This window comes from Pollicipes pollicipes, unplaced genomic scaffold (assembly GCF_011947565.3).
Source record: "Pollicipes pollicipes isolate AB1234 unplaced genomic scaffold, Ppol_2.1 Scaffold_4881;HRSCAF=5763_pilon_pilon_pilon, whole genome shotgun sequence".
Lineage (NCBI taxonomy): Eukaryota > Metazoa > Arthropoda > Thecostraca > Pollicipedomorpha > Pollicipedidae > Pollicipes > Pollicipes pollicipes.
The window spans coordinates 47,743,817-47,771,738 of record NW_023596576.1 but is presented as its reverse complement, the minus strand read 5'-3'; the positions used below and the strand labels follow the sequence as shown (position 1 = coordinate 47,771,738).

Sequence of the window (27,922 nt, the reverse complement as noted above, 5' to 3'; positions counted from 1 at the left end):
CAGCAAGCTGACGCAGGCTGTGACTAGAAGACTGGCGCAGGCTGTGACTAGAGGACACCAGCAAGCTGGCGCAGGCTGTGACTAGAGGACGTCAGCGTGCTGGCGCAGACTGTGCAGCCGCAGCTGATGGAGCGACACCTGCGGCTGACAGCACGAAGGGCACCAGAGGGCACCGAGCGTGGCCTCGGGCCGCAGAGCCGCGCCGACAGCCACGGCTCGGCCGAGAGCCGCTGCTCAGCACACGGCACGCAGAGCGCCACCGCTGCCGGACTGGGCGTCTCGCCGGCGCCCTCCGGCTGCAGCAGGGCGACGGCGCCAGCCGCTAGCGGCGTGTCGCAATCAGCGCAGGTGGCGGCACCGGCCGCCGGCGGCGCTGCCTGCACAGCGCACCGATCGGCCGGAGCGGCAGCGGCGCCACCCGGCTCGGCCAGAGGGCAGTGGCAGCGAGCGCACACAGTCAGCCGCAGCCGACGGCCGGCGCCCGACAGCAGCGCCGTCTCCCGGCCGGCGGCAGGCTCGGCGCCGCACCGCTGGCAGCCGGGCGGCGGAGCAGCAGGTCCTGCCCAGCCGCCGGCGCACGTGTGCACGCGCAGGTGCACAGCCAAGAAGAAGCGGCGCGAGCAGCGAGCGCAGTGTAGTGGACCGCGCCACTCGCCGTGCCGGTAGCGTCGGTGACGGCGCAGCTGCGAGACGGAGCGCAGCACCCGCCCACAGAGCTCGCACGCCAGTGTCTCGGCATCCACCTCCTGACAGCATGTGGATGATGACGAGGACTGGCCAGAGTCACGACCGTCCGCACTGCAAGGACTAGACGCGCGCATGTTCAAACGACGGCACTTACGCGGCGGTGCCTGACGCCGGGCACTAGCATCACATTCAGTGTCTTTGCTCCGGCTGGACACGTCAACGATGACACATTTCTCCCGAATTTTCGGACACGAGTCTCCATTGCAGGTGTCCTTTGGCGTCAACGTACCACTCAGACAGCGCTGGTCGGCGCCGCGTCGGTCAGCGTAGCCACGGCGTTCGTGGCTGACCGCACCGTTCCTCGCGCAGACTCCATTGTTCCTGACATGGCGGTCCGAGGATGAAAATTTGAAACCACAGGCAGCACCATTTTCTTCCGACATCTCCTCCGGACACTCAGCTAAATGACTGTTTGCGCAGTCTGCGTCGGAGACGTTCAGTTTCTGCGAGCTCCTGGCCTCGCCTGGAGCCACCTCCTTCCCTTCTGGTGCCGAGTCGGAGTCTGCGTCGTCGCATGGTGCCTGCGGCGTGTGCCCGGCGCCCTCGCCGATCACCTGCGGCTCCACTCGCCGTCCGGGCGGCGGGTCCGCTGCAGGCGGCGCCAGCAGCTCGCAGACAGGGTCACTGCCGGCGTGCAGCGCCCAGTGCTCGGCCACCTGGGCCGGCGGCACCTGCAGACCGCAGAGCAGGCAGAGCAGGCGCGGGCAGCGGTGCTGACGTGCCGGCGCTGGCCGACAGAAGGTGCGCGGGCAGTCGGGACAGAAGAGCAGAGGCAGCTCGCCGTGCCGCTGCAGGTGCAGGCCCAGCTGACGGCCCGAGGGCGCCGGGCCGGCGCACACAGGACAGAGCGCGGCGCAGAGCAGCGCCGCCGAGTCCAGACCGGCGCCCGGCACGCCGTCAGAGGGCTGCAGCAGCTGTACGCTGACGGCGGCGGTCGGCTCGGTCGCCGCCACAGACAGCCAGTGCAGGGCGGCGTCGCCGCCGGCAGCGCTCAGCAGCCGGCCGGCTTCCAGACCGCGCCGCTCCAGCGACGACAACACTGCACAACCACGCGTTGTCAGGAACGCTACAAAACACGTGGCCATTTGAAAACACTGCACAACCACACGCTGTTAGTGACACTACATAGCATGTGGTCCTATGAAAACACTGCACAACCACACATTGTCAGGGACGCTACAAAACATGTGGTGATATGAAAATTCTTGTGGAAACATAAAATGCACATGGCTACAATAAGCCAAGTGGCCACCGGGACCCACGTGCGCATATCTGGCTCGAGATAAAGGTGAAGCCAGAAATCACACATGGGTCCTGAGCATCAGTGATCAAAACAGGCGCGGACCACGTCAATAACGACAACTCTGCGTCAATAATGACGCCTCTTGCTCAGATCGACAAGGAGAATACAATTGGGAGCGAACGAAAAGGAGGTGAACAACTCCGTTGATAATAGTGACCACGGGGTAACTTGGAGCTTCAGCTACAGTAACGCCATCGAGCTGGCTTGCCTGGATGACTTTGGCTAGGAGGACATGGACGTATTGAACAGAGCTTCCTGTTTTGAATACATGACGCCACCACCTAATGCGATTCCATCTGCATGTTTAATTCTGCCTGTGCCCTTTTACGTCAGACAGGATAGCAGGAATATCTTCATGGAGCCATACACTTCTCTGACAGGGCCGTGTCACTGAGTCGTGATAACAAAGCACGTTGCCGCAGAGGTTAACACAAATGAAATAAGTTCGGACGCAGACACAGAAGGTGTTTGCTGCAAAGGCAGCACAATGGCCTCTTTGGATAAGACCGTAGTGTCGTGATACGGCTTAGGGGGGGGGGGAGGGTGAACCAGGGCTGAGGCATTTCTAAATTGACGGCCCATGGATCAGAAAATGCCTTCGGAGCGTCGGATTCGACATCTGCGTAAGTGATCGCCTGTTTGGAGCCTCGATACCACGCGTCAAATTTCCGCTTGGGTGTATCAATCGTCAACCCTCGCCTTGCTAGTGGGGAGAGGTGATGCGACAGCATTTCATTTTTTTAGGATACCTCTCTGGAATTTTGTGCAATCGTCGCCAAATATCCAGCAGCCTATGGAGCATCCACTGGACGTGTTTTTCCACCAAAAACGTTTTCCTACCTTTCTGATTTCCAAGCAGCGACGGCTCTGAGGAACGCTGCGCGGCGATCTACGACAGGCGCGGGCAGCGAGGGGCAACGGTCGATGCCTCGGCACGCGCGCGGCGGCCCGGCACTGTTACATTAACGGAGCCGTATATCGTAATGCATGCCCTCAGCACATGTAAACGTACACCATTGTACTTGGAATTAAACACGGAGCACGCCTGTCCAGGTTTTGTGCTGCCACGAGGCATGGTCTCGTATGTACGACATGACTGAAAAATTCTATTTTCTGGAAACTTTCACCTTGACCTCGCAAAATAGGGTCAATTATTGGCCAAAAAGCATCAAAACTAGTACCAATCTCGAGATCTCGTTAAGAACAAGCCACTAGTCTTTTTTTCAGCTAAGCTCTATCTTGATTACTTTGAAAACGCCATGGGGAGGGGGTCGCATCGATCCCCGCCATCAGCCCGCGTTATGAAAAACGGTGAATCAAGGCAAGGGTCAAGTCAGGACATTCGTTCTTTGCCATTTTTCTTTTCTATTTGGATTCTAACCCTGTCGGCTAGCGACACTCCTCGCCGCCTTGCATTTTGGTCTTTGGCCCTTCCAATGAGTGTCGGCAGGGATAAAGTTATACCATAGCCCCTTTTTGTCTTTGACGATTCTATTTCACTTTAAATCCTGTCGACTTTGATCTCTTTTGACATGTTGTCCTTACGGTTCCATTTTTATTTCTGTCGAGTTTAATCCCTGTGGGCTTTTCGTCGTTAGACTTTTTTCAGTCCGACCATTTTTAGATCCAAATTCTTTTCATTGGGTTTTTTGACTGGAAATTATTTTTTAAAAAGCAGCATGAGTGGCACCGCCAGTCTCGCCAGCACGTCTGCTGGCGGTATTCGCACACTCACCATCCGGTTTGAGCCAGTAGGTCTCGCCAGCACGTCTGCTGGCGGTATTCGCACACTCACCATCCGGTTTGAACCAGTAGGTCTCGCCAGCACGTCTGCTGGCGGTATTCCCACACTCACCATCCGGTTTGAACCAGTAGGTCTCGCCAGCACGTCTGCTGGCGGTATTCCCACACTCACCATCCGGTTTGAACCAGTAGGTCTCGCCAGCACGTCTGCTGGCGGTATTCGCACACTCACCATCCGGCTTGAACCAGTAGGTCTCGCCAGCACGTCTGCTGGCGGTATTCGCACACTCACCATCCGGTTTGAACCAGTAGGTCTCGCCAGCACGTCTGCTAGCGGTATTCCCACACTCACCATCCGGTTTGAACCAGTAGGTCTCGCCAGCACGTCTGCTGGCGGTATTCCCACACTCACCATCCGGTTTGAACCAGTAGGCCGTGAGGGCATCGTCGTGTGCGTGCTTCAGGCAGTGGGTGATGAGGTTATGTGAGCGCACGTGGCCGCATGAGCCGCACTGGAACTGGGAGCCCTCGGCGATGTACTCGTGCTGCTCGCCGATGTGGTGCATCATCCGCTGGCGCTGGTCCTCACGCTGACCACACACGGGACACCAGAACGCCATCTGGGGGCAGTAGCAAGACGCCATCACGGAAGGAGTCACATATCATGCAGAATACCCCCGGCACCCGGAGCAGCATGTCACCGTCTCGCGAGGAGTCACATCTCATGCAGAATACCCCCACCAGCCGGAGCAGCATGTCACCACTCGCGAGGAGTCACATCTCACGCAGAATACCCCCACCAGCCGGAGCAGCATGTCACCTCTCGCGACAAGAAATATTCGTGAGCCGAAGCGACGGCCGCCTTCCGCTGATGGGAACGAGTGCATATTAAAGCTGTGACTGTGTGGTGAGCTAGCAGACTGAGTGTGGCAGCGCCGGCGGATAGCTCTGTACATATCCCAGAGCAGCTAACGGCGAGCCTAGCAGCTGGCAGACTACCAACTGCCCCTCAGCATGACCCGTTGCCGCGGCTCGACGGTACTAATTTTCCACTAAAAATGAACGCTTTGTTTTCTCAAACTAGACAGACGTTCAGAACACCCGTGCAGTATGATATCTTGCGGGCAGTCATCATCATCGAAATGTGTTTTAGAGCATTTCGCGAGCCCGTGTGTATTCTGCTGGATGCATGCGCGGCTGGGTCCTGTGCCGTATTGCTCTGCGCGCGCCTCCGCGTACTCTAGCGACTTTGCACGATGCCGTCTCATCACCGAAATTATTGGCGTGAATCGGTGGTCTCCTGGGGATTTGAATCCAGTATTCATCGCTTTCCGATGCATCTTATCTTCGTTAACAGCTTGACTATTGGAACCTCTCTGTCTCTCCCTAACCTCGTTTTCTTTGCACGTCACTGACTGGGATGACTCGCGGCCGGCGGCAGCAGCCGCGCTTTGTGTCAGGTAGGCAGGACGAGGCTCACGAGCGTGCTAACCTCCGAGGGCAGAACAAACTGTGCGGAGCGTAAGGCACGTTAAGCTTTCATCACAGAATTCTGCGGATGATCTGGAATTTCACGATCGGGCAGTCAGGCCAGGGCTCGCACAACAAGCACTACTCACGCTTAGTGTGGACGCTGATCCAGAAATCCATTCAATCATGAAATTTGGTCTACATCTGTCATAGAATGTTTGGTGTGCCGGCCTTGGCCATCTTCACTGTGACGCCGTCTCGCCATACCTAGGCGAACATGAAATAAAGCAGAACCAGTGAAGCGTGTTGTGACTTCGGTCGCCCAAAGGCGTCGAATACCTGCTGCACGACTCAGGTCAGCTACTTGACAACGGACCTTCCTCAGCGGAAGCAGGCCTGGCTCGGGCTGATCGGTTTCCTAGCCTCTGAAACTGTCATTGTTGATGACCACGGGGCAGACGTCTGTTGCCCACTTCCCCATGTCCCCGCCAAGCGTCCTCGGGTTTGTGCGGGTCCCAGGCCTCGCCTCGAGCGTCGGCGTCGCTGGCCATTAACATCCAGGGTCCCGTGGACAGGACCCTTAATCGTACAGTCTGGGTTTGGGCCCTCGCGCCAGGACCCAGCATCCAACGTGCGGGGGTACGCAGACATCTGCCGTTGTGACGCCCACCCTATTCACGTGTGTTTTGTTTGCCACGCAGCAGGTGCTAGGTTCGGCTTGTGGCGGCTCGTTAAGAGCCCTAATGTTTGTCTAGCTGCGTTTGGGAGCTTTCAAGGGGACCAGTGCGACGAGGCCGCGCTGTGACTCACCTTGAGGTCGTGAGCTGTACGGTGGCGCTCCATCAGGGCCTCGGGCAGGATGAGGCCGCAGCGGCCGCAGCTGCGACAGTGCGCGTCCCGGATGTGACTGACCAGTTGTGGCACAGCCAGCCCACACAGCGGGCACCGGCCGGAGGGCAGCGGGTCTGCAACAGACGGCCGACGCTCAGCCGCCAGGCCCAGGCGGCCGGCCCGCACTACCAGCACCACCGTACAACGTCGTGCTGAAGGGCAAAACAAACAGAAACTGAGCAGCACATTGTTTACATCGTCTCCGCGGTATGGTGATTAGCGCGTAAATCCCGGCACACGCCAAGTGGTAGACTCAATGGGTTCGAGGCATTTCCTCGACAAAGAGAGCAGGCCCCTCGCACGAACAGCTGCGTGATAATGCTGCATGGCTCGGCACAAGCCTCCAACAAAAATATCCTTCCTTTCCGAATCGCCTCGGTGGCATTGTTCAGCGTTAACAAAACGATCAAGCATTGGCAAAAAGTTGATCCAAACACACATCAAGAGAACGTTGTAGGCAGTCACCTGTCTCAAAAACAGAGTGACGCTGACATCCAAAGGCTGTAACAAATATTCCAGCTGTGGTAGGTACACAGGAAGGTGCCGAACGATTTATAACGCAATGTCTTTGTAATTTGTGCTTCACATTACGCCATATTGGAAACACCACATGCGTTCTTGATGGCGCCACATTTTGTTATTTTGCAACTGGCTTTCCAGTCCCTAACCCGTTAATAAAAATTGGGGTGCTCACCCCTTAGCCTATGTGTCCTCACATAAACAACTGAATTATCATATGTGCCAGTCGCATGGGCCAAGAAAAAGCATAACATTGTTGAGTGCATAGTTTTCAGCTGGTTTTTATTTCACAAAAAATTTAATACAGACTCTTGGGTCTGCCTTAGAATGTTATAGGTGTGGTTTTAGGTCATGTCTTTGTAAAGCACTCGCCGAAGAGTTTACGACCAGACACGAAATCACACGCCGAAGGATTTACGACCAGACCCGACAGTACGTGCAGACGGAATGAAAAACCTTGTTTTAACGATACGAGCACGATTCAAAAATATGGACAAAATCATCATTGCACATCAGGGAAAAGAGTTGCGCAAGGCTTTGTGCAAGCCGTGAATTGAATACAATTTATTTCGATGGTGATTTCTTACAGAGATCAACCAAAGCGATGAAAAGCCACTTCACGGTTAAGGCATAAAGCAATGCAAATTCGGTCTTCTCCTTTTATGTTTGTACAAAAAGGTCCAGATTTCCTGGCTCAACTTCCTTGATAGTATCAACTGATCTTCATCCCTCTTCCGATGGTCTTGAACGTCCGTCTTCATCGAACTCCTTCATACATGTTTTCACGAAAAAGGTTTCGATTTCTTGGACCATCTTCATTGATAACTACGGTGCACCTGGTTATTCACATCGCCAAAAGTGGATAACGGATTCCTTATTTGAGATAAAAACGTTACTTTTTGACTGTCACTGCGCCATCTTGCGCTGCCCCGCGCAAGCTCGCATGATCCAGCATACAAAAAATAACAAATGTAAGATTGAGTTACTGATTCAACGATGATTGTGAAAACACAGTTGCCGGTCTTCCGATTATTGCAGCACGACGGATACACTCCCGACATAGCCTTACAATAACACATATAAAAATATTCAAAGCCATTGCACCTGTTCACTGTCGCTCTTATTGCGGTGAAAACCGCACGCCGCTAGATAGAGCATCACTGGATCCCTGCACGCCGCTAGATAGAGCATCACTGGATCCCTGAAAGGCTTCCACCCAGGTTACGACGCAGGGGCGCCGATTCTCCATGTCATCCGCCAATTTGTGACTGTTGTCGTAGCGGTGCCGTCTTCGAGCCCATACCTGTGTGTTTTTGTCGCATGTGGCCAGACAGGTGGGCTATCAGACGGCCCTGGTCCGTGTACGGCTTGTTACAGACAGTGCAGAAAAAGGGAGCATTCGCCTGAAAACCGAACATGATACGATTATGCCACGAATTCATGTTATGAAACCATATAGCAATCTATCGCTAACCAGAGAACCGCCATCCCGCTCGTACTACGCCATACGTTATGTTGTGGCTGGCACCAGCCACGCCTTCTTCCTTGCGCGGTGGTCCGGCTCTGCCCGAGGGCCACTTGGTGAGGCCCAGCCGTCTGCTCGGGGCCGGCGGGCAGAGCTCAGGAGCATTGTGGAGCAGGGCACATGGAGCGCCATAATTCGTGCGCATTGCGTTTCACTCAGACCATTGCTGACGACAAACGAAAAGACCTCCAACGACTATTCCGTCCTTGATGCGCGTATCCGCAACTCTACGAGAGCCGTTCTGGAACATCATGATTACAGGGGTTGATGACCTGCGTGACGTGGAGAGAAGGTGAGCCTGGTAAGAACCGGCTGCCGTCATGAAGACGTTTTGGCCACGTGGGCCCTTCAGTCTGTAGTCCTCTCGACGGCTGCCGGGAGCGGACTATCCCTCCCAAGCGATGCACCGTGTAGGCCACCAACCCACACGTTTCACAAGGTCACCGTGCCCCACCACCTAGCGGGCTTTCCCACAGCTCCATCAGGACCATCTGCTTACGCTGTGGGCGGCGGTGACCGCGGCTGTGGCGAGCGGCCGCGGCTCCGACGCCGGCCTCCGCTGCTGCTGCCGGCCTGTGCCAACACACCGTCACACATCAGCGGCGGCTGACGGCGGCGCACACGCGTCCCACGCGCACGACAGCTGGGCGACGCTCTCTAGTACCAAAAGATTCAGCCCAGGCGGCTGTACAGAACGGACCACGCCAGATAACCCCGCCGCAAGTGGATTCTGCAGCAACCGCGCAGGCGCCAGACAACCCCGCCACGTGTGGCCTCTGTAGCACCGGCGCAGGCGCCAGACAACCCCGCCACGTGTGGCTTCCGCAGCAGTGGCGCAGGCGCCAGATAACCCCGCCACGTGTGGCCTCTGTAGCACCGGCGCAGGCGCCAGATAACCCCGCCACGTGTGGCTTCTGCAGCAGTGGCGCAGGCGCCAGGCCGACGTACAGAAATTGTTAATGGTGCGACAAGCCATAGCAGGCGCCATTGGAAGCCGCCTTTCCGTATCTTACGACTGCTGCAGTTGTCAATGCTGCGCTCTCGGGCAGCGTGTGCTCAGAGTCAGCAGAGCATGCTGCGCTCTCGGGCAGCATGTACTCAGAGTCAGCAGAGCATGCTGCGCTCTCGGGCAGCATGTGCTCAGAGTCAGCAGAGCACCCTGCGCCTGTACAGTGTCCGGCGATAGGAGAGAAAGGTCGGCAGCAGTCACGCTCACCGGCGCCGTTGACGTGCGGTGACTCGGCCGTCTCATCGCTCGGCGGCTGCAGCAGCTGCATGTGTCGCACCACATCCGCCCAGTGCGCGTGCAGTTCTTGGCAGAGCGGGCAGAAAAAGGAGGGAGCGGCGGCACACGTCTCCAGCGAGCCGTCGCCGCCGCCGGCCGACCCGCTGTCGGCCGACACGCGCTGCTCGCCCTTGTGTACTGTCTGGATGTGTCGGTTGAGAGTAGACTGGTTGTATAGAACTTTGGAGCAGAAGCGACACGGTGCCGGTGGCGGCAGCCTTTTCTCTTCCCTGCGAAAAGGGAAACTATGCCGGTTCACCTGATCCATGTAATACAATTACATAGGGAAATGCACCATTTACAATGAAGGGCAGGCACCCTTCAGAGTTTAAATTTGACTGTACTCGTACTTCGCTGGGCTGCGTGCTGATAATTAGACAACAATGCGGGTATTGCCGAGTTCTTCCCCATGACCAGCCATCACGGTTGAAACAGGGATTTAAGCAGCATTCTTTCATACAGAAAAATTAGGCTCTTTGCTTAGCGCCATAAAGAAGTTGTGGTTCTGTTCTGACTTGCTTTTGCTTTATCGCCTACGGCCAATTTATTTGTTTCATTACTTTGTGTTCAACTTGCCACACTGATAATCGTTGGAGGGAATACAGAAAGTATTTCGTTGTTCCGTTCAAAACGTTATAAAGACGACTGCGATAACGCTTCACATAAATGTACTAACTTAAACGCTCTTGCGTTCACCTTAAACTAAGCTTATGCGTTTAAAACGCATGAGCTTCGACCCCGACGTACCAGATATATTCAATTTGGGTGAAGAACGCTAAGTGGAACGCTAGGTGAAAATATTAATGTTGCGAATAATCAGCTTAGGCCTTGGCCTCGGTTGGAGTCCTTCAATGGAAAAACAACAATTAAAAGCTGGCCGCTTATCTACCATTGCACTAATGTTTCTGACCCATGGCTGTACTTGAAGTCAAGTAACTATTCAGTGCTTTGAACGTGAAGTCAAGCAACTTATTAAATGCTTTGAACGGTCTATTTGCGCCTTTTAAGCCATGTTCAGTGGTAAGTAATGCCGTCATTCTTTGTCGTGTATTTCCCATCAGATTGTGATAACTTCTAAAAAGCTATCACTTTCGCTCCCTCCCAAAATTTATGATTCAACAAAAGATTTCAGCGAGTAGCCATCACCAACAGCACGCTTCAAGTCTTCTCAAAAAACAGCGACAACAGTAGTGACTTAAACGACTAACACGGTGACAACATGGCTGATGACATAAGTTACGAGCAGCAAATGTTGCCGTTTACGCCAACCATATCCTCACCTGTGATGAACATCAATGTAGTGTCTGGAGAGGGAGAAGCGACAACTGAGCTTCTTCTTACAGAGCGGGCAGACATTGGGATGGTCATCAGTCCAGTAGAACGGTACCCGTTGCGCAAAATCGGCCCAGTTGAGCTTGCAGATTTGGTTGCCTCTGCGCGAGCGGGTGTCGCATTAACAGAAGCAGTGGTCATTAGAGCTCACGGACCCTCTGGAGAGCAGTGTTCGATCGCTACGGCCAGTATACGCAACAAGAGCGGACCAGAGTGCAGTGGCTAGCACCCATCCGTGACCCACGCGGGAATCACGACCGCAATGCCAAAACTACACGGCTGACGCAGAAGCGTTCACGAAGATGCCACACGGACTTCTTCACAGAAAAACACATAACCCACCGCAGCCGGCCCTTGATGGCCAACGAATCCCTTCGGTTACAAGCCACAAACACCTGGGCCGGGCGGTATCTACTGACTTGCACTTTCAGCAACACGCTGATGACACCACCTCCAAAATCAGCGTAGTATACGACGGCCTTTGACAACCAGCGACTCCCTTAGACTTGACAGATTACAGCACAGAGCAGCAAGACTTATCACCGGCGCATTCTGCAGAACACACATCCGCACACTGCTGAACGATTTAGGGAGGAACATTCTCAAAACACGAAGGAACACATAAACTGACGCTGTTCCACACTCTCAACCACAACTAACACCAACTGCCAACAAGTGTCACTTCACTTCTACCTGACACACGAGCACTTGCCACAGGACGTCCGCTACGCAATGCAATGACACTCACAATATCACTCAACAGAGCCCAAGTATACCAAAGCTTCTATATTCCATCAACCACGAAAGGATGGAACCCATTTCCGTCTGCAGTGTGATCCCTCAATCCTCTCGTTCCTTCAAATGGGAAATGTACCAGCGCTGCGGTGTGGCTGCGCCTCCAATGTATCACAACCTTGAATCCAGGTTTGGTAGCATCCTAAATATTACGCCGAGATTGGGAACGTCAGACCTTAATGCTCACATATTCTAAATTCAAAATCCAACAACACCTAGTCCATCTTGCTTGTGTGGTCATTCATATGAAGACCCAAAACACTATACACTGAACTGTCCTCGCGATCATGAAATCAGAATTTTAATGCTACGTAAAAGAGATCGCATCATTCCAAGCTTTTATGAGTTCACTTCAACGAGCAACTCAGTACCTATTTCAGAAGTAACGGTTTACAAAATTGCAGCGAGCAGCAGGTAGCACAGATTTTCGAAGCATTTCTTTTTTCAAACCAAACCATTCGCTTAAAATCTTCCAGCGGGCGCATGCAGCAGACGGTTGACTAAGTGGCGTTGCCGCGCCGGGCGTCCACCGCCGGCCCGGAAAGGGCAAAAACGTGTGAAACGGTGCGGCGGCGGACGCAGGGGACCGTCTCAACTCGCAGATCGTATGAGTGGGCGGTGGATCGTGGATTCCCTGCCAGCGATGACTGTTTTTTTTTTGTTATTGTTCGAGGCTAAAGTGCCCAGAAGAGGCATCGAAATGTTATGATGAAAGGGCACCTCGACCTTCGTTTCAAAGGGTACAAACACCTTCATTGCGGGGCAGCATAATCCTGATTTTCAAGAGGCAGCATATCAGAGCCAACCATGTAAAGGGTCAACACTCATTTTTAACGGCGATCAACGCCCAGGAGCGCCACAATTCCTCTGCCTTTCCCTGTGACGAAGTTCTGGATCCGCCCGTTCCGCAAAGAACACCAAAACCTTCATTTCAGGGCAACATAGCCCTTTAATTTAGGGGCACCACAAAGAGCCCCAAAACCTTCATTTTCAAGCCACAAATAGCCAACGACGCCGCACTGCCCGTACACCTTCATGGATGAGATCATGTATCGGCTCATTCAGCGACAAGCACCAGCCGTCGTTTCCGGACACCGCAACACTTATTTCCTACAGGCACCAAATTCAAACGGATGATTGAAAGAGGCTGAAGCTTTCACTGCAAGGGGTACCAATATCCAGGGACATCACAGTTTCTCTGTCTTCCACACTTAAGAAATTTTGGATCCACCCTTCCGGCAAGGGGCACCAAAAAGCTTCATTTCGGGGCGTGACTTCCTTTATATTCAAGAGGCGCCCAATTATCGGGAGGGGGGGGGGGAGGAGCGGCGCCCCAGAGGGCTCAAAACTTCAATTTAGAAAGACGGCAGACTCTAGGGGGGCACCTAAAATTACAACAAAACCACGACTTCCATGAGGGACCAAATTCCAAGGGTCACCATCAGGGACGCACGTGGGAGGGGGGCACGGGTAGACACCTAATTTATTCCTACTTAATTTAATTTTGTTGGGTTCTAAACACATGATAAATTGCATCGCATGGTACCTTTATTTTTATATTTGAGCCAAAGAGTTGAGAAAAATCGGAGTGGAAATTTATATAAATCCGAGTGAAAGTAGTTAGCCGAAATCCGGAGGCTTTTTGCGAGGGAATAAATACAGATCTTTTCAGGGGGCACCATAATGGAGCGCGGTCTCTCCATTGAAGAAATTCTGGACCCTTTCCAGGATGTATGTCTGTGAAACTCAATGAACGAGCGTATGTGCGTGTGTTTTTAACCCTTTCTCATACTTCTCTTGTATATTTTCGTGTGATGGCATCTTCCTTGCTTTCATTTTCGGCTGCGTTGCCATCCCTAAATCATTCGACTCCCAGCCTCAAGTCCGTCACATCCAATAGTTACCTAATTACCTGTGTCATTCATGGCGAAACATCGTTCATCAAGACATGCAATCAGCAGCAAAACCCTTCCCTTTTAGCCAATTACCTGCTATCGTTCGGACATGTTGCGCCGCATCATCGTAAACACGAATGTTTAAGTGACCGTACCTATCTTGACCATGAACAAAGCAATCCCACGAGGTGGAATGGTCGCATGACATTTCAATGTCATAAAATATGCATGCCATATGTGCTTGGTCGACTTCCCCTTCCCCAAACGGCACATGAAAGCCCGCGCAAATTCACGTGCAGCCAGAAACAGAGAAGATTTTAAGTCTTACAGGGGATGTTCCACATTTGAAGATATTGGGGCAGTTATCAGATATAATGAGTAGATATAACGAGAAAAGACTGCTTGCAGCTATTGGTGTGCTTTTGAGTGTCATCTGTCATTAAACACCCCTAAATATTATGCTCCTATAAATATCCCATAAAAGATATGCTCCTCACATCGCCATCGCTTGATAAGGTCAAATAACGTCTTTATGTCGCCACAGTTGCTGCCAGATTGGCCGTGGCAGAACTGCCACAGTAGCGGGCGGTCTGACTCACTCGTGTAGTGCTGCAGGTTGTCAAGAGGTGGCTTGTGAACTGGCTGGTGCCTGCTGAATCCGAATATCGTGTGGGCGTGTTGGCCTTTTCTCGTCGTGCTTTTGTACATATGCCCATTGCTTTATATTTTATTTGCATTTCCGCCGCAATAAAATTAGCACCACTGCCAAAATCACTGTATTATGTGGCACAAAACGTGACTCGTGTTTTGAACTTTGCACTCAGCGTATTACATTGATTTAAGGACACCTGTTGTCCAGTAATGCCACGGGTCGTGCAGACGTACGCCAGACACCAATAACTTGATGATCATACTTTTATTGATCTCGATCACTACATGGCCATTGCGCCGGCGGTATTGGCGTGAGGTTTCTATGACCTAATGCAGGTATGGGTGACCTTCAAATAAACTGCACTGGAAGTTTGCACAAGTTTGATTGTGTTCAGGCTCAGAAGTAAGAGGCTTTGAGCTCTTCCACAGGACATAGCTGTGAATTGCATTGAATGATCTTCGAATCACTCTCGGCTCAATATCGAATACAACAGCGGAGCAGTCCCTACAATTCTACTTTTGAAACGTCCAACAAAATCAAGCAAGAAACCACTATATGATCAGCTCGCCAAGACTGTAAGTAACAATGAAGGCAATATTCCACCTTTGTACGGAGTTTTGAACTGAGGCATTTTAAGACCATTCGGTGCACTTCACAGCCCTACCCTTCCCAAAGGGAAGGGTAGGGCTGTGAAGAGATTAAAGAAAGCATTATATATACAACAGGTTTACTTATCACCATTTGCATATAACTAAGTAAAAGGCTGCTACAGACAACAGAAGTTCTCGATTTAGGAAATATGCTGCTCAATACGCCATTGCTTGATTGCGTCATCGAGCGTTTGTATGACAGAACTCACTTATAGTTCTTTAATCTCCACTGAGAAGGTACCACAGGCTAGAAGTGTTCGCTGCGCTAAGTACCCTTATGTGCTCGTACTTTGGCCCTTTCTCGTGTTGCTTTTGTATATATGTCCGTGAGTTTAGGAGCCTTACTTGTATTCATATACTCGGCTATATCGCTATTCAAGAGTGTGTTCCACAATTGTAAGAGATTTTGAACTGAAACAGCCATCTTGAGGATCATTCGATGCAGCTTACCGCCTGCCCCTTCTTTAGACCTCAACCCTCCTAGTTTCCGAGCTACACGACCGCGAAGATGTGCGGACTATTTCGGGAAACTATCTCACGGTCACTCAAGCATCCATAAAAGTATAACTGCCGATTTTTTCATATCTGGCGTTTGTCAGCACGATTTCCAGAAATAATATCCGTCAACTGACTCTCAATCAATCCTGTGCAAGGCACGATGACTTAGTCAAATAATGACGATATTGGGGAACAGTGTTTACTAAACGCGGAAAAGTGTTGTATAAAACAGTCTCTTCCACTTGAAAGCACACCAAACGTTGAAAGTGATCTTATTTCATCATATATGATACTTGCTTCAGTATCTTCAATAGTTTCTTATTTGACGTAGCACAAAACGTGATGCGCATTAGAACATTGCATAGCTTACACATTAGTTGAGAACGAATGGACGGCCTTTATAACTGGTAATCGTGCTCAACAACGCCACATACGGACGACTCAACAATGAAACGTTGTTGAGCCTTGAACGCCGCATGGCCAGTGGAATAGCAGGATTTCAACACGCTTATCACGCGTGTGTGTGTGTGTGTGTCATTGGGGCTTTACGACGCACTCAGCTGCTGAGGCTATATGGCGTCGCCTGCCCCTCACCCTGACAGGAAGGGCGGGCACCGCGACCTTATCATGACGTCATGGATACCTCGGTAACCTTGAAAACAGTCTGCACATCGCGAGCATGTAACTCAGAAACAAGACGGTTTTAGGTCTTCTGAGTGGCATGGCTGTGAATTGCACCCAATGATAAGAATGGCTATTTCAGTTCAAAACCCGAAGCAAATGTGGAACACTCCCTTTAAGACATAAAACACCCTAGTTTTTGAACTACAGACTCACGAGGATGTTTCAGACTATTTCGTGCAGACTATTCGAAGGTCATCAAGCCATGCTTTGCGCTCTAGAAATGTAATTCAAATTATGTCACCCCATTAGCCGTGCGGCGTTCAAGGCCAAGAAAAATATAACTTGTTGGGCTGTTCATATGTGGGGTTCGTGAGCACGAAATCCAGACATAACGGCTGTCAATTGGCTCTCAATGATATTATGCAGGGTGCGGAAGTTTCAATCACGAGTCAAGCTTCCAGCACCTTAAAATAACACATTCGGCACGAATTGCTAGTTATTGCATAACTAAGACTTGTGGTCGAATAATTTCAGAATATCGTCATAACGGAGCATGTGAATGCACGTAAACACTTAAGTTGTTCAGTGCATTAGCCAGGAAACATTATTCACATAGATAGGACAGTAACATTAGCCTTATTCCTCGGAGAAACAAGGCAAGAGAATGGAGATACAGATGGATTGATATTTCGGCAATATGCCTTTATCGAAATATCAACCCCACTATGTCTCCATTCTCCTGGTTTTCCCCCGCGAAATAAGGCTAACTCTACTGTCTTTTGCACGTGAACACCTTAAGCTTACGGATAAATCAAGAATACCACCACGAGGAAGAACCGAACCATACGCTCAAACGATATTTGGCTCAGCAAACAACCAGCACCGCCAAGGGCAACTCTCGGGAGATTGGCGTGCCACAAGTGAGTGCTAGGGTGGCAAGTTCGCACGGCTTGTTTGGCAGCACCTCAGCATCATTCAGACGTTCCATAATGCGATTAAGCAATGACGTTTTGAGGAGTATGTTTACTAAACATAGACCTTTTGTCGGCTACAGCAGTTATTTCCATTCAAAAGCATACCAACATTTTCATTTAACGGCAAACATTTACAAATGAGCTCACTTCATCCATATCTGATGTCTACTCAATAGCTTAAAATGTGGAACACTTCCTTTACAGGGGTGGCGTCTTAGCAAGAGCAGGGTTAAAAACTGCAATAAATGGTCTTCAATATGGCTATTCCAGTTTAAAACCTGACACAAATGTGGGATATCCCCTTTAAGAATAGATGCCACTCGAGGACCCCAAGCTTTTCCTTCCGTCTGTATATATAACGAGTCGTATGCGCGTTAGCTTTGAGAGCTGACACACTGCAATCGTCCGCGGTTAACATTGCAAGATCAGAGTAAAGTCCGCGTGTAATAGCATGCTGTTCATGTTGTGTTTTGTTGTTTTTTATTAGAGCCCTTTCGACCAGAAAAGATCATTTCAGGGCTATGGATGATGGAAATGGTTGATGGTGGGGCGGACTTGCATGCACCTGGGGGGCCAACCGCCGAGCTTTAACCCGCGCACGCGCGCTGGGTGCCCGGTCGGGGTCCCCTCCCACGGGGCTTTCGGCCCACTCGTGACTGACGCAGCGCAGCCTGCCCCGGGCAAAAGGGGTATCGCGGGGATATAGGATGAAGCGAGATAGAAGATAAGATTCCATTGTGGATTCCATTGTGTATTGGACTGAGATATTTCTTTATTGTTCATGCAGGTAGGTACCTATTTACTATTCCGCTTCAGGTCCACGTTCATTTCTGGCCCTAGTGTATTTTACCACCCCCTGAAATTCAACAATAATTTTCTTTTTGCGTAATGTATCGGTGCGTAATCCATTTGGGCGCAACGTACTCACATTTTTCCATGACGATATAGTGCATCATTGCAAACGTGATTACTCGTGGAATAAAGCCTTGTTATCGCATGAAATATTACCATGGTTTGTCATGCTACTTGGAAATTAGAGACCATGTCGTTTTCCTTATTGAGACACAATCACTTACTTGGCTTCGAGCCATGCGTTGCGGAGCGTACTTTATGAGCGTATCAACTGTGACCAATGCGGAAATAATGACCAGAGATATAAGTTGAAACAATCGCTCGTGGTGACCAAAGCTTCGACAGTCACCGATTTTTAGGTCTCTAAAACACCGCGACTTCATGATCTGACCACAGCTAGCCACACGCAAAAGATCATTTGCCCACCTCGGTACTCAGCGGAATTTACATCACAGCAGCCACTCACTTGTTAGCCACTTTTGCCGGAGAGGATTTCGTGCCGTTCGGATGGGGCCTGAACCCAGGAGTTGGCAATGCCGACGCGCAATAGATAAAACTCAATGGCTCACTCGTATTTCATCAAATTCCTGTCCGGAATCGCAATGAGGCATGCATTCATTTAACACCACGTCCGCTACCAGCAGTAATAGTCATGCGATGGACCTGTCGGCCACTTCACCAAACCTTGCTTATTCGGCCCAGCTATCCCTGACTGCTGGTGGGAAGCACATTGCGTTGCACGCCGTCAATGCATGCCATTTGTCTGCCCCTGATGCGCCTTCATGATCACCGGTTCCGTTTACAATCTCGCTCATTCGTCTGTTGCATGTAAAGAATGTAACTTACGCTTGTCAGATTTACACAGCAAAAGGCATAAGGAAAGCTGAAACAACCTGGACAGCCATGCTCTCTTTATTAAGCAATGCAAGTTACAAGCAGAGGCCCAGTCACACCATTCTTATCACACAATGTCCGCCACCGCCTTCCCATCTTTTGACCATTTCCATCATCATCTGTTCCTCATCACACCCTGATCGCTTCCAGCCCACTTAAGTACACCCATCGCGCCGCGTCCATGATCAGAGATTGCACTACAAGACGGGTATGCAAAGAGCACGCGTGCGTATACGTATGCGTGGTTGGAGCGACTATAACGGTAAGAAATGCATACAGGGAAGGGAAGATTTTGACTCTTCAGTTGTTCCTTTCAGTTCTTCCACTTACGTTTGCTATCTTCTGGCATTGGTTGTAGACGTCTCCACTGCCACCGTCCATTAATCGCGACCTGTATCTGCTGGTGAGGGCGACAGTCTCGCAGAGCCCCCATCGAGATATCGTCTCGCAGGGTCCCAGCCGAGCTAGACCGATCTCATCACGTGACGGTCGCGCCGGTTTTGTTCCTCATCTGCTGGGACTGCCTCCTAACTCCGTTGCGGCGATCAGCCCCGCCGTCCTATCTCCGTTGTCTCCTCTGTTCATTCCATTGCCTCCATTGAGCGCTGAGCTTGCCGCATCGTTTCACCAATCTCCGGCCATCGAACCCGTGACTAACTTCTGATATCACGCCCTCCGAGCCGTGCACCTTGGTCGCAGCCAGTTGCTTCTGCATCTCGCTTTACCCGAAAGGCGGAGAACGGCGGCGGTGTTCGCGCTGTGCGAAACGTATTTGGACATGTGTGATGTCCTCGACACCGGCGCGCCAACGCGTATCGACCCCTCCGCGGTGCGTAGTTGCACACGGTCGAGCAGGGAAGCTGTTCCGTCTTCCTGCCTTACCGGTGCGGTGGCTGCCTCGCAGGTAGCTGTACCGTTGCTGACTGCTGGCTTCCAGACAGCGTTCTGGTAATCATCCAGAGCAGGAATTGTGGCGGGGGGCGGGAGGACACACACACACACACAGAAGCAAACAAAAATCACACACGAGCGACACCACACAAAATGTAGGCTTTGTCATACAACATCCAGGCGCCTGTCTGGTGTCCAGCATTCAGAGAAACGATATTCTCAGCAAGTGATGCCATCCAGTCACTGATTATGAGGACCGGTGCTCCCGCTGTCAACACGTCGGGTAGCACTGGAAAGGCGGAGGAACGGCTTGCCAACACAGCAGGTGCGCATATGTTCGGCACGCAGCTATATTATTAATCCACGCTTCGAGCAGCTCGTAGAAGATAATGCAATGGATTCTGGGTGCATGATTCACGATGCGTTGTCCAGTCGGGACCCAACCTGATCCAAACGCTGGGGGACTGCTCTGCTACCGAACAATATTCGTTCGTGCCCATCAAAGTGAGCTTTTTGTTGTCTGCAACCTCGGCAATAAGCCTGTGAACTGTTTGCAAGCATGGTTTCCGGTGAAGCAAAGAACGTGCAGGTAAGTGATGGTGAACGAAAGCCGAAGGCGAGGAATAAAGGACCGGTGCACGTAGACCTTAGCTGAGCTGAAGTGAGAGAAGCAGAAAAAAACAAGTTAGAAAGATGATGAAAGATACCGATATGCCCCAAACACCATCGCGTCGTTTGGTTCCGGATGACACAGGCAGCGGCCCACCGATGGCGATGAGAACAAGACGGACGCCGCGTCACCAATGTAACAAATAAGTGTCGCGGATTGAGATAATGGCGCGACCGGACGTCATTCGGAGGTCGAATTCACTTCCCCGCACCACTGCGTATGACCAGGGAGAGAGAGATGGGACGAAGACACGACATTTACGCTTTGCGATATACGGTTTTGACAGGTGAACGCCAAAGCCTGCAAAGGAAGTAGGAAAGCCCCTTTTGTACATAGTCTTGCTGGATCCCAATCACACACCACCACTGATTCAAACTCCGCCTAACGGGAGGTTTTCATCGTATCTGACCATCTTCTGACCATCAAGTATGTGTTTTCAACTGAGGCAAGCAAATGGGAATTCAGAGTTATGCCATTTGGAATTATAAACGTCACAAGTTGCTCCACCAGGTTGACGTTTGATTTGTCACCGGACTTCTGGAGGGTGAAGGGACAGCTCATCTGCACAAAATCATCGCGGGTGGCCGCAGTGCTGAGGAGCATTTGAATCGTCTGCGATGGATCTTACGCCGCGAAAGGACCGCGATAAAAAAGCCAATGCGCTGCCGTGTCAATGGAAGATACAATTCCTATGATACGTGGCATCTGGCAATAGAGCGAAACCGGGCACAGGAGAACTGAGAATATTGAAATCCTGGCCCCAATGCGTCTTCCAGGAATTAAGAGCGCTTGTTGTTAGGCGCAAGCATGCAATACAAAGTGCGGCGTGAAGATTTACCCATCCAAGAACACTGCAAAGCGTGCTTATCTTCCATCAGAATGTTATTTGACGTGGTTAGCATGTTCCCTAACATGCGCTCTTCTCTCTTTTCAATGATTTAGTCAAGAACTCAACTTTAAACCCCAAACATGAGTCGGAGGTCCGTGCGTGACAAAATTGGGGCTTTAAAAAAATGCTGGCGTCAGTGACAAAAAGGTCATGCAGCAGCTCAAAGCCTGCAGAGGTCGTTTTTAACGTGATGAAGCGGTACCACCAGACTGGTACGAATGTTAGCAAGCTCATTCCTGGCCGCAGCCGATCTGCTCCCACCAAAGGCGGTATGCAGGCCATCAAGAGGTTGCAACGGAATCCCCGCAGGAGCATGCGACAAACTGCCAAAGACCTTCAAATGTCAAGAAGGATCGGTGAGGCCGGTCGTGAAAGAGGGTCTGGGACTTAAGGCGTACAAATGCAACGCCGACACCTAATTTCAGCAGCCTCGAAGGAAAAACGTCTCCACAGGGCAAAGCAGATGTTGAAGGAAATGGAGCGGGCCAGTGATCGAGCTATCATCTGGTCGGTTGAAAAATCTTCACTGTCCAGGCCGAGACCAACTCCCAGAATCACAGGATCTATACGTGCGAATCAACTGTGACCTTTCTGAGGGCAGCCGGGTGCATTTTCGCCGCCAGAAGCCTACAAGCGTCATGGTGTGGGCTGCCGTGGCGTCTGATGGCACTAAGTCTCCACTGGTGTTCATCGAAGAAGTGAAGGTCAACAGTGGTGTGTTCCTGTAAATGCTGGAAAATAACGTGCTCCCGTGGTTCAGAGAAACATTCGGCGACCACTACATCTTCACCGAAGACGGTACACCGGCTCACACCTCGAATGTTTCCCCGACGTGGTGCAAAGACCATTTCAGCGGTTTCTGGGACAAAAACTTGTGGCCTCTTTCCAGCCCAGGCCTGCACCCGACGGAATTCACCATATGGTCTATCCTTGAGAGCGATATCTCGAAGGTGTCCTACAGCAGCTGTGAAGGCCGCTCTGGCCACGGCCTCATCGAATCTGGATGACAAAGTGGTGCGGCACTTCTGTGCATCAGTCACGTCACGTCTGAAGGCTGTGATCCGCGCAAAAGGTGGTCATATTGAAACGTAGCGCTTCAAAAACACGAGAAGAATGTGATAAATACATGTACCTGAAAGAAATGGTCTATATCTTTTACCTTTTTGACAGATAGAAAAAATATATGGGTAAACCTCTACGCCGCACCCCGTACAACTATTTTGTTTTCGGGCTGCAGGGCGAGATGCATCATTGTGGAAACTATCGGTAAGTGCAAGATACACCAGAAGTAGTGCGGGCTTTTAAACCCCTGAAGAATGAGATGATGGCACGAAAGATGGTGTCACACCCTCCGAGACGCAATGCTTGGCGATTACAATAGGGCACCTGGTACGGGCACTGGGCAGTGCCCTGAAATCTTCAAATGTTGGGTAGAAATTCATTCACTGACATAACCATTGGTAACAACAGCTATCAGCATTCCGCAAAGCATTATATAATCATAAGGCCGCGAGCACCAGGAGGTCGGGATTTAAGTCCTGCTTGCACTTGACCAGGAGAACAAAAGGGCAATTGGGATGTGACCTGAAACAGAGGAGAAGGTAAATAACCTGTAGTTACCCAACTGTACGTGTAGGTGGGTAAAAAAAGGTTTAACATCTTGTATAAAACTGGGAAAGGGGGTAAAAGTATGGTTCGTTACATTAAATACGACTTGGCATTCACTTTTCCCCATCACTTTCTGAATGACGGTCACTTTCCACCCAAGTAAAAACCACTCTCAGGATAATGGTTGGTTAGCATTGTTGGAGTTCAGTGAATTACGTTCACATATGGCCAATGTAATTTGTTTGCCAGTCACAATATGTGATGGTTGAGTGGATGGCACCTTCAACTCCCACATGAGAGCTGGGCTAGAATCCCTGCTCCATGAAAATGGCGTGTCGATGTGCGTAACACTCCCTTAAAAATGTGCTGCTACCAGTTACTTTTTCTGATAAAGCACCAAAACCAGTACTTCGTCGCGTCAGGATGATATTCAGGATGACGTTTTTCAAAATCTTGGCCTTACTGGAAAGCTGTGCGGCCATGAACCGACAATGGCCAGCAAGTACAGCTTCGGCATGTTGAAGAGCAAAACATATCCGGGAGGGCGTAAATGATCCCATACACATCAAGTAATAGCAATCTAAGGACCACGAAAAGGCATTAAGCACGGAGGGTCACTCTAAACATGCAGCTACCAAGGAACAATATGGTAACAAAGGCAGACAGTCTCACAAGGGAACAGGCAGCCTGGTCTCACTTATCATTGATGTGAAGGCCAAGATCCTCCTGCTCTTGGAGAGAGGCCAGCACCGCCAGGAACTGGCGTTGATTTTCGACGTCGTGGACCTCATCGGGAGATGCCTGAGGAATGCAGGCAGCGATGTACGATACACTCCCTGCGAGAGTGCTCACCACCACAATTTGACACATGATTTGCGGTCCAAATCTGCCATTGGTGGTTGGATGATGAAGATTTGGAGTTGGGGTGTGCTGACTGTACAATGGTCATATGGTGCCCATGTTGGTGGTTGGAGGCAGCAGGGATGAGGTGCTGGTCTGGTCTCCCTATCTCGTACAGCTGATATATCACCCTACCAGGTGTTTTGGTTGGTTATTCTACGCTTATCTACTTAAGCTGCAGAGCATTCTGTCTGCTTGCCAAAACCACGAAGTGCTGAGGTTCCAAACAGAGCAGAGATAATCAGCTCCTACTACACCAACCATATTCTCTGTATAGCTCAGCTGAGCCCACAAACTTCTGACCTCAGAGTAAGGTGGTATGGTGACCACCAGCAACACCTTTTTGTGGCACCACAGTGACTTGTTGATCTCTACCTCCAGTGGCAGGACAAAGTTCCGAGGGTCTGGCTCCTCCTCCCAATCTGGCTGCTCCTCGCGCAGATTTGCTGTGCGCACCCGATAGCGATGCTTCCTGCGACGCCGACTGCTCAGCAGGGAGCTCATGGCCTGTCAGAAGCCATGTGTCTATGGACTGTAGAGCTTGTTCCAGATAGCTTCATCTGCAGGCAATTACATACACTGGCTATAGGTCATTGTGGAGACTGGTTGAGACACATCACATAATTTACCATTAGAAGAGGTTAGCTTGAATGTTCTCTCCCTTGACACAACATTATTTCTTTTCTTTGCCAATACTTCACAAGTTGATGCAGAGGTTCCTTATACTGATCAACCAGCTATTAGTGTAGAATATGGGAACTAGGCAGCAGGCTGACAATCCAGAAGTTACTGCTGCAAATTGGAGGAGTAACACCTCCACATAGTCACAGATTGACATGTGCTTGGGTGGGGGATCAATTTGACCTCTCTGAAGGTTTTCTGAAATTATTTCCAAGCTGTGTTGTGTAACTGCATCAAATTTTGCATAGCTGTAAATATTGGAAAAGCAGATTGTTTGGTACAAAACACTTTGCTGAGCCTTGCAACTTCACTGACCTACAGCAGGTCCATCAAACTGTGGACTCAGCACAGACAATTTCTAGGGAATCATTTAATCTAATGCAACAACAGTGTTAGATGAACCCATACATCCCTGAGAGTTTCTTAGGCAACAAAACAGTTGAACTAGCAAATGTCACTGACTTAGGGTTAACTATAAAGATCAGGCAGAGGTCAAAACCAACCCTTGTTATTCCAGAGCTTGCTGTATGTGGTAGCTTCTGGCTTCCATTTGGTATTGTTGATAATGGAAATCACATATATCTTCCAGACTTCTTTAAGGTCAGAATAGGTAACTGACCTCATATGACCCAGGTCAACATTTAGTTTTTAACAACATACCACCTTGCATGATCCTTGACACTTATCGAAATGCAAAAATTAAAGCAGTCTTGTACAATTTTGGTTACCATGACCTTTGAAATGTCAAAAAAGGTCACTGGCCTTATATGAGCAACTGTGACTTTTGACTTAGAACAGGTATCCAGGTCCACAATGGGTGAAAACACTTATCTGGAGTATAGCATTGCTTGACCTTATTTCACCTAAGGCCATGGCCAAGGAATCTCACATTTTCACACAAGTGAGTTCACATGTAGGCCAACATGCCCTGAGAATTTGGTGTCTTAACCTCCCTTAGTTTCTGAGATCTTGTGGAGATCAAATTGACCCCCACCTAAACAAAGGGTTTTCAATTGGCCACTCAGAGGTGTGCTAGAGGCCACCTTCTAGGCTGTCAAAATCCAACTAATTAAGGTGACCTGGTGGCCCTGAGTGTCTATGTGCCACTATTAGTAATGGATGTCAAAATCTTATTTCATTCAGTTGAAATAAAATTTGCTAATTTGATGCACACCTGCAATAAGGCTATGCTTATATGCACCAAAGCCAAGCAATAGATCCAACATGAGTGCAAAGTTGATGCACCTGAATGCCCCAATACTTCAGTCACTACCTGAAACAAGTTTGTTTTGTTGAAAGCACAATGACATTAGGCATTTGACAGTACAGGCCACACATTTCCAAAAACTCTAAATCAGGGGTGGAGTTTCAAAAAATAAGTTGAGGACATGGTTGCGCCAAGCAAAGTGGTAAAAACGCCCACAATATGACAACAAATGGGTTGCTGTGCGAATCTGACCAACTTTCTTTTCAAAATTAGAGGGTCGAAACCCACAACTGAATAGGGAAGCTACGTCTTCGTCTGAACCAACTAAATATGGTACGAAACCCACACAATGCGCTAGCCGTGGATAGAAGGGATATCAGTGGCTCCTTCTATCACCTTCATTTAGTTCTACGTGCAACATCATGACCATAAATGACATTTTACCTCGCTGCCTCATCTTGCGACCTTGCATCAATCCCAACACGGTGTTAGCTCATACTGTGATCCTTAAGTTTCCCAACGCACTCAGCTGCTTACAAAGTGACGTCACAAAACCAAAAACTCGCGGCCTTCCTAGGGCGCGTCCGGCCGAAGGAAATTGTGCAATAAATAATTATCCCTCTGATAATCATCCACCAACATTTTCCAGTTGAATTTGGCCAGTCCAGGTGTCGTCCCCAGATTTGCCTCTCATGCGCCATGATAAGCCAACGATCAGAGCTATGCAAAGCCAAAAGTGGGTCTGCGCCTTGGCCATGCTCGGAGAATTTTCCGGAATTCTCCCTCGGTACGTGAAATTATCTGGGAGAATTTTCCGTGTTGGCAGTGCTGAGTGTCATTCCGAAAAATGTTCTAGCATTCTGGATAGTTTTCAGAGATTACAAAAAAATTAGAGACGTCTGCCGACCGACCGTGTCCATAGGGACTGCCCGCACGGGACCGACATGCCCGGACGCAGGGGCCGCGGGAGTTGATTTGTAATTTTTGTGTGCGCCACTGCCCCTCCCCTATCGTCTCTCTGGCCCCTAACGCTGAGCTTGGCCTGGCAACCTTCTCCAGGCTAAATACAAACAGGAATTGGAATAAATATTCGTGAGTTAGCGATTTATTCAGCGATTTTTTCCAGCAACGAGTTCCGATTTCCCTGAAAAACGATTTCAATGCCAATTGTGGCATGAGAACACCAAACATGACCCTTATTTTCAATATCATATAACTTTCAACTTCAAGTCAAAAGCTGGGTCAAAACAATGGGTAATCGATATCACCCAAAATTTACCGGCCGATTTTTAACTTGCAAATGTCAGAATATTCAACACAGAAAGAACTAGCGTCCGTTCAAAAGTCCTGACCTCTCAAGTTCACCCTTGAAGGTCAAATGCGGGCCCAAAGACGGGGAACTTCATATCACCCCAAAATTACCGGCTGGTTTTTATCTTCCAAAGATCAAGACATTTACCACACAAAGAGTAGCGTCCGTCAAAAAGTCTTGACTTTTCAAGGTCACCCTTCAAGGTCAAACGCGGGCTCAAGGGACGGGGAACTTCAAATCACCCAAAAATAACAGGACGATTTTTAACTTACAAACATCAAAATAATTACAACAGAAAGAGCTAGCGTCTGTCAAAAAAAGTTTTGACATGTCAAGGTCACCCTTCAAAAATAAACGCGGGAAGGACAGGGTACTTTATATCACCCATAAATTACCGGCCTATTTTAAACTTACAAACATCAGAATATTTTCCACAGAAAGAACTAGCATCCGTCAAAAAATCCTCACCTCCCAAGGTCATCCCTCAACGTCAAACACTGGCTCAAAGGACGGGGAACTCACTAATCACCCAAAAATTACCGACTGATTTGAAGCTTGTAAACATAGGAATACTCACCACCAAAAGAACTAGCGTCCGTCAAAAAGTCGTGACCTCTCAAGGTCACTCCTTAGGGCGAAACGTGGGCCCAAAGGACGGGGAACTCCATATCACCCACAAATTACCGGCCCATTTATACCTTACAAGGATCAAAACACTCACCACGGAAAGAACTAGTGTCCGTCAAAAAGTCTTCACCTTGAAATACTCCGTCAATGTCTCCCGACCTCTCAATATCACCCTTAAAGGTCAAAGGCTAGCTCAAAGGACGGGAAACTCCAAATCAGCCATAAATTATCGGCCGATTTTTAACTTGCAAAGATCAAAACATTCACGAGAGAAAGAACTAGCGCCGTCAAAAAGTCTTCACCTTGAAATATTCTGATGTTTGTATGTTTAAAATAGCCCAATAATTGTTGGGTGATGCGGAATTCCCCGTCCTTCGAGCCCGCGTTCAACCTTGAAGGGTGACCTTGAGAGGTCAAAACTTTTTGACAGTCGCTAGCTCTTTCTCCGGTGATTATTTTTATGTCGTTGAGTTTAAAATCAGCCGGTA

General features: G+C 50.0%; 2 protein-coding genes across 2 annotated transcripts in view; both read right to left on the bottom strand.

The window, feature by feature from the left end:
• Positions 1-47: 47 nt before the first annotated feature.
• Positions 48-26,120, bottom strand: LOC119100493 (zinc finger protein 771). Its single transcript, XM_037223584.1, has 10 exons — positions 25,940-26,120; positions 23,983-24,167; positions 23,405-23,508; positions 10,764-10,916; positions 9,415-9,713; positions 6,074-6,228; positions 4,206-4,413; positions 1,173-1,336; positions 580-746; positions 48-138 (listed from the first exon to the last, which is right to left on the bottom strand). The coding sequence occupies exons 2-10, from the start codon at positions 24,109-24,111 to the stop codon at positions 48-50; spliced, it is 1,470 nt and encodes a 489-aa protein (XP_037079479.1). The 5' UTR covers positions 24,112-24,167; positions 25,940-26,120.
• Positions 24,133-27,922, bottom strand: part of LOC119100492 (cyclin-dependent kinase 8-like) — a 9,085-nt gene continuing 5,295 nt past the window's right edge. Inside the window, 1 exon segment of the mRNA XM_037223583.1 lies at positions 24,133-24,167. Coding sequence (XP_037079478.1) covers positions 24,133-24,167 — 35 coding nt within the window.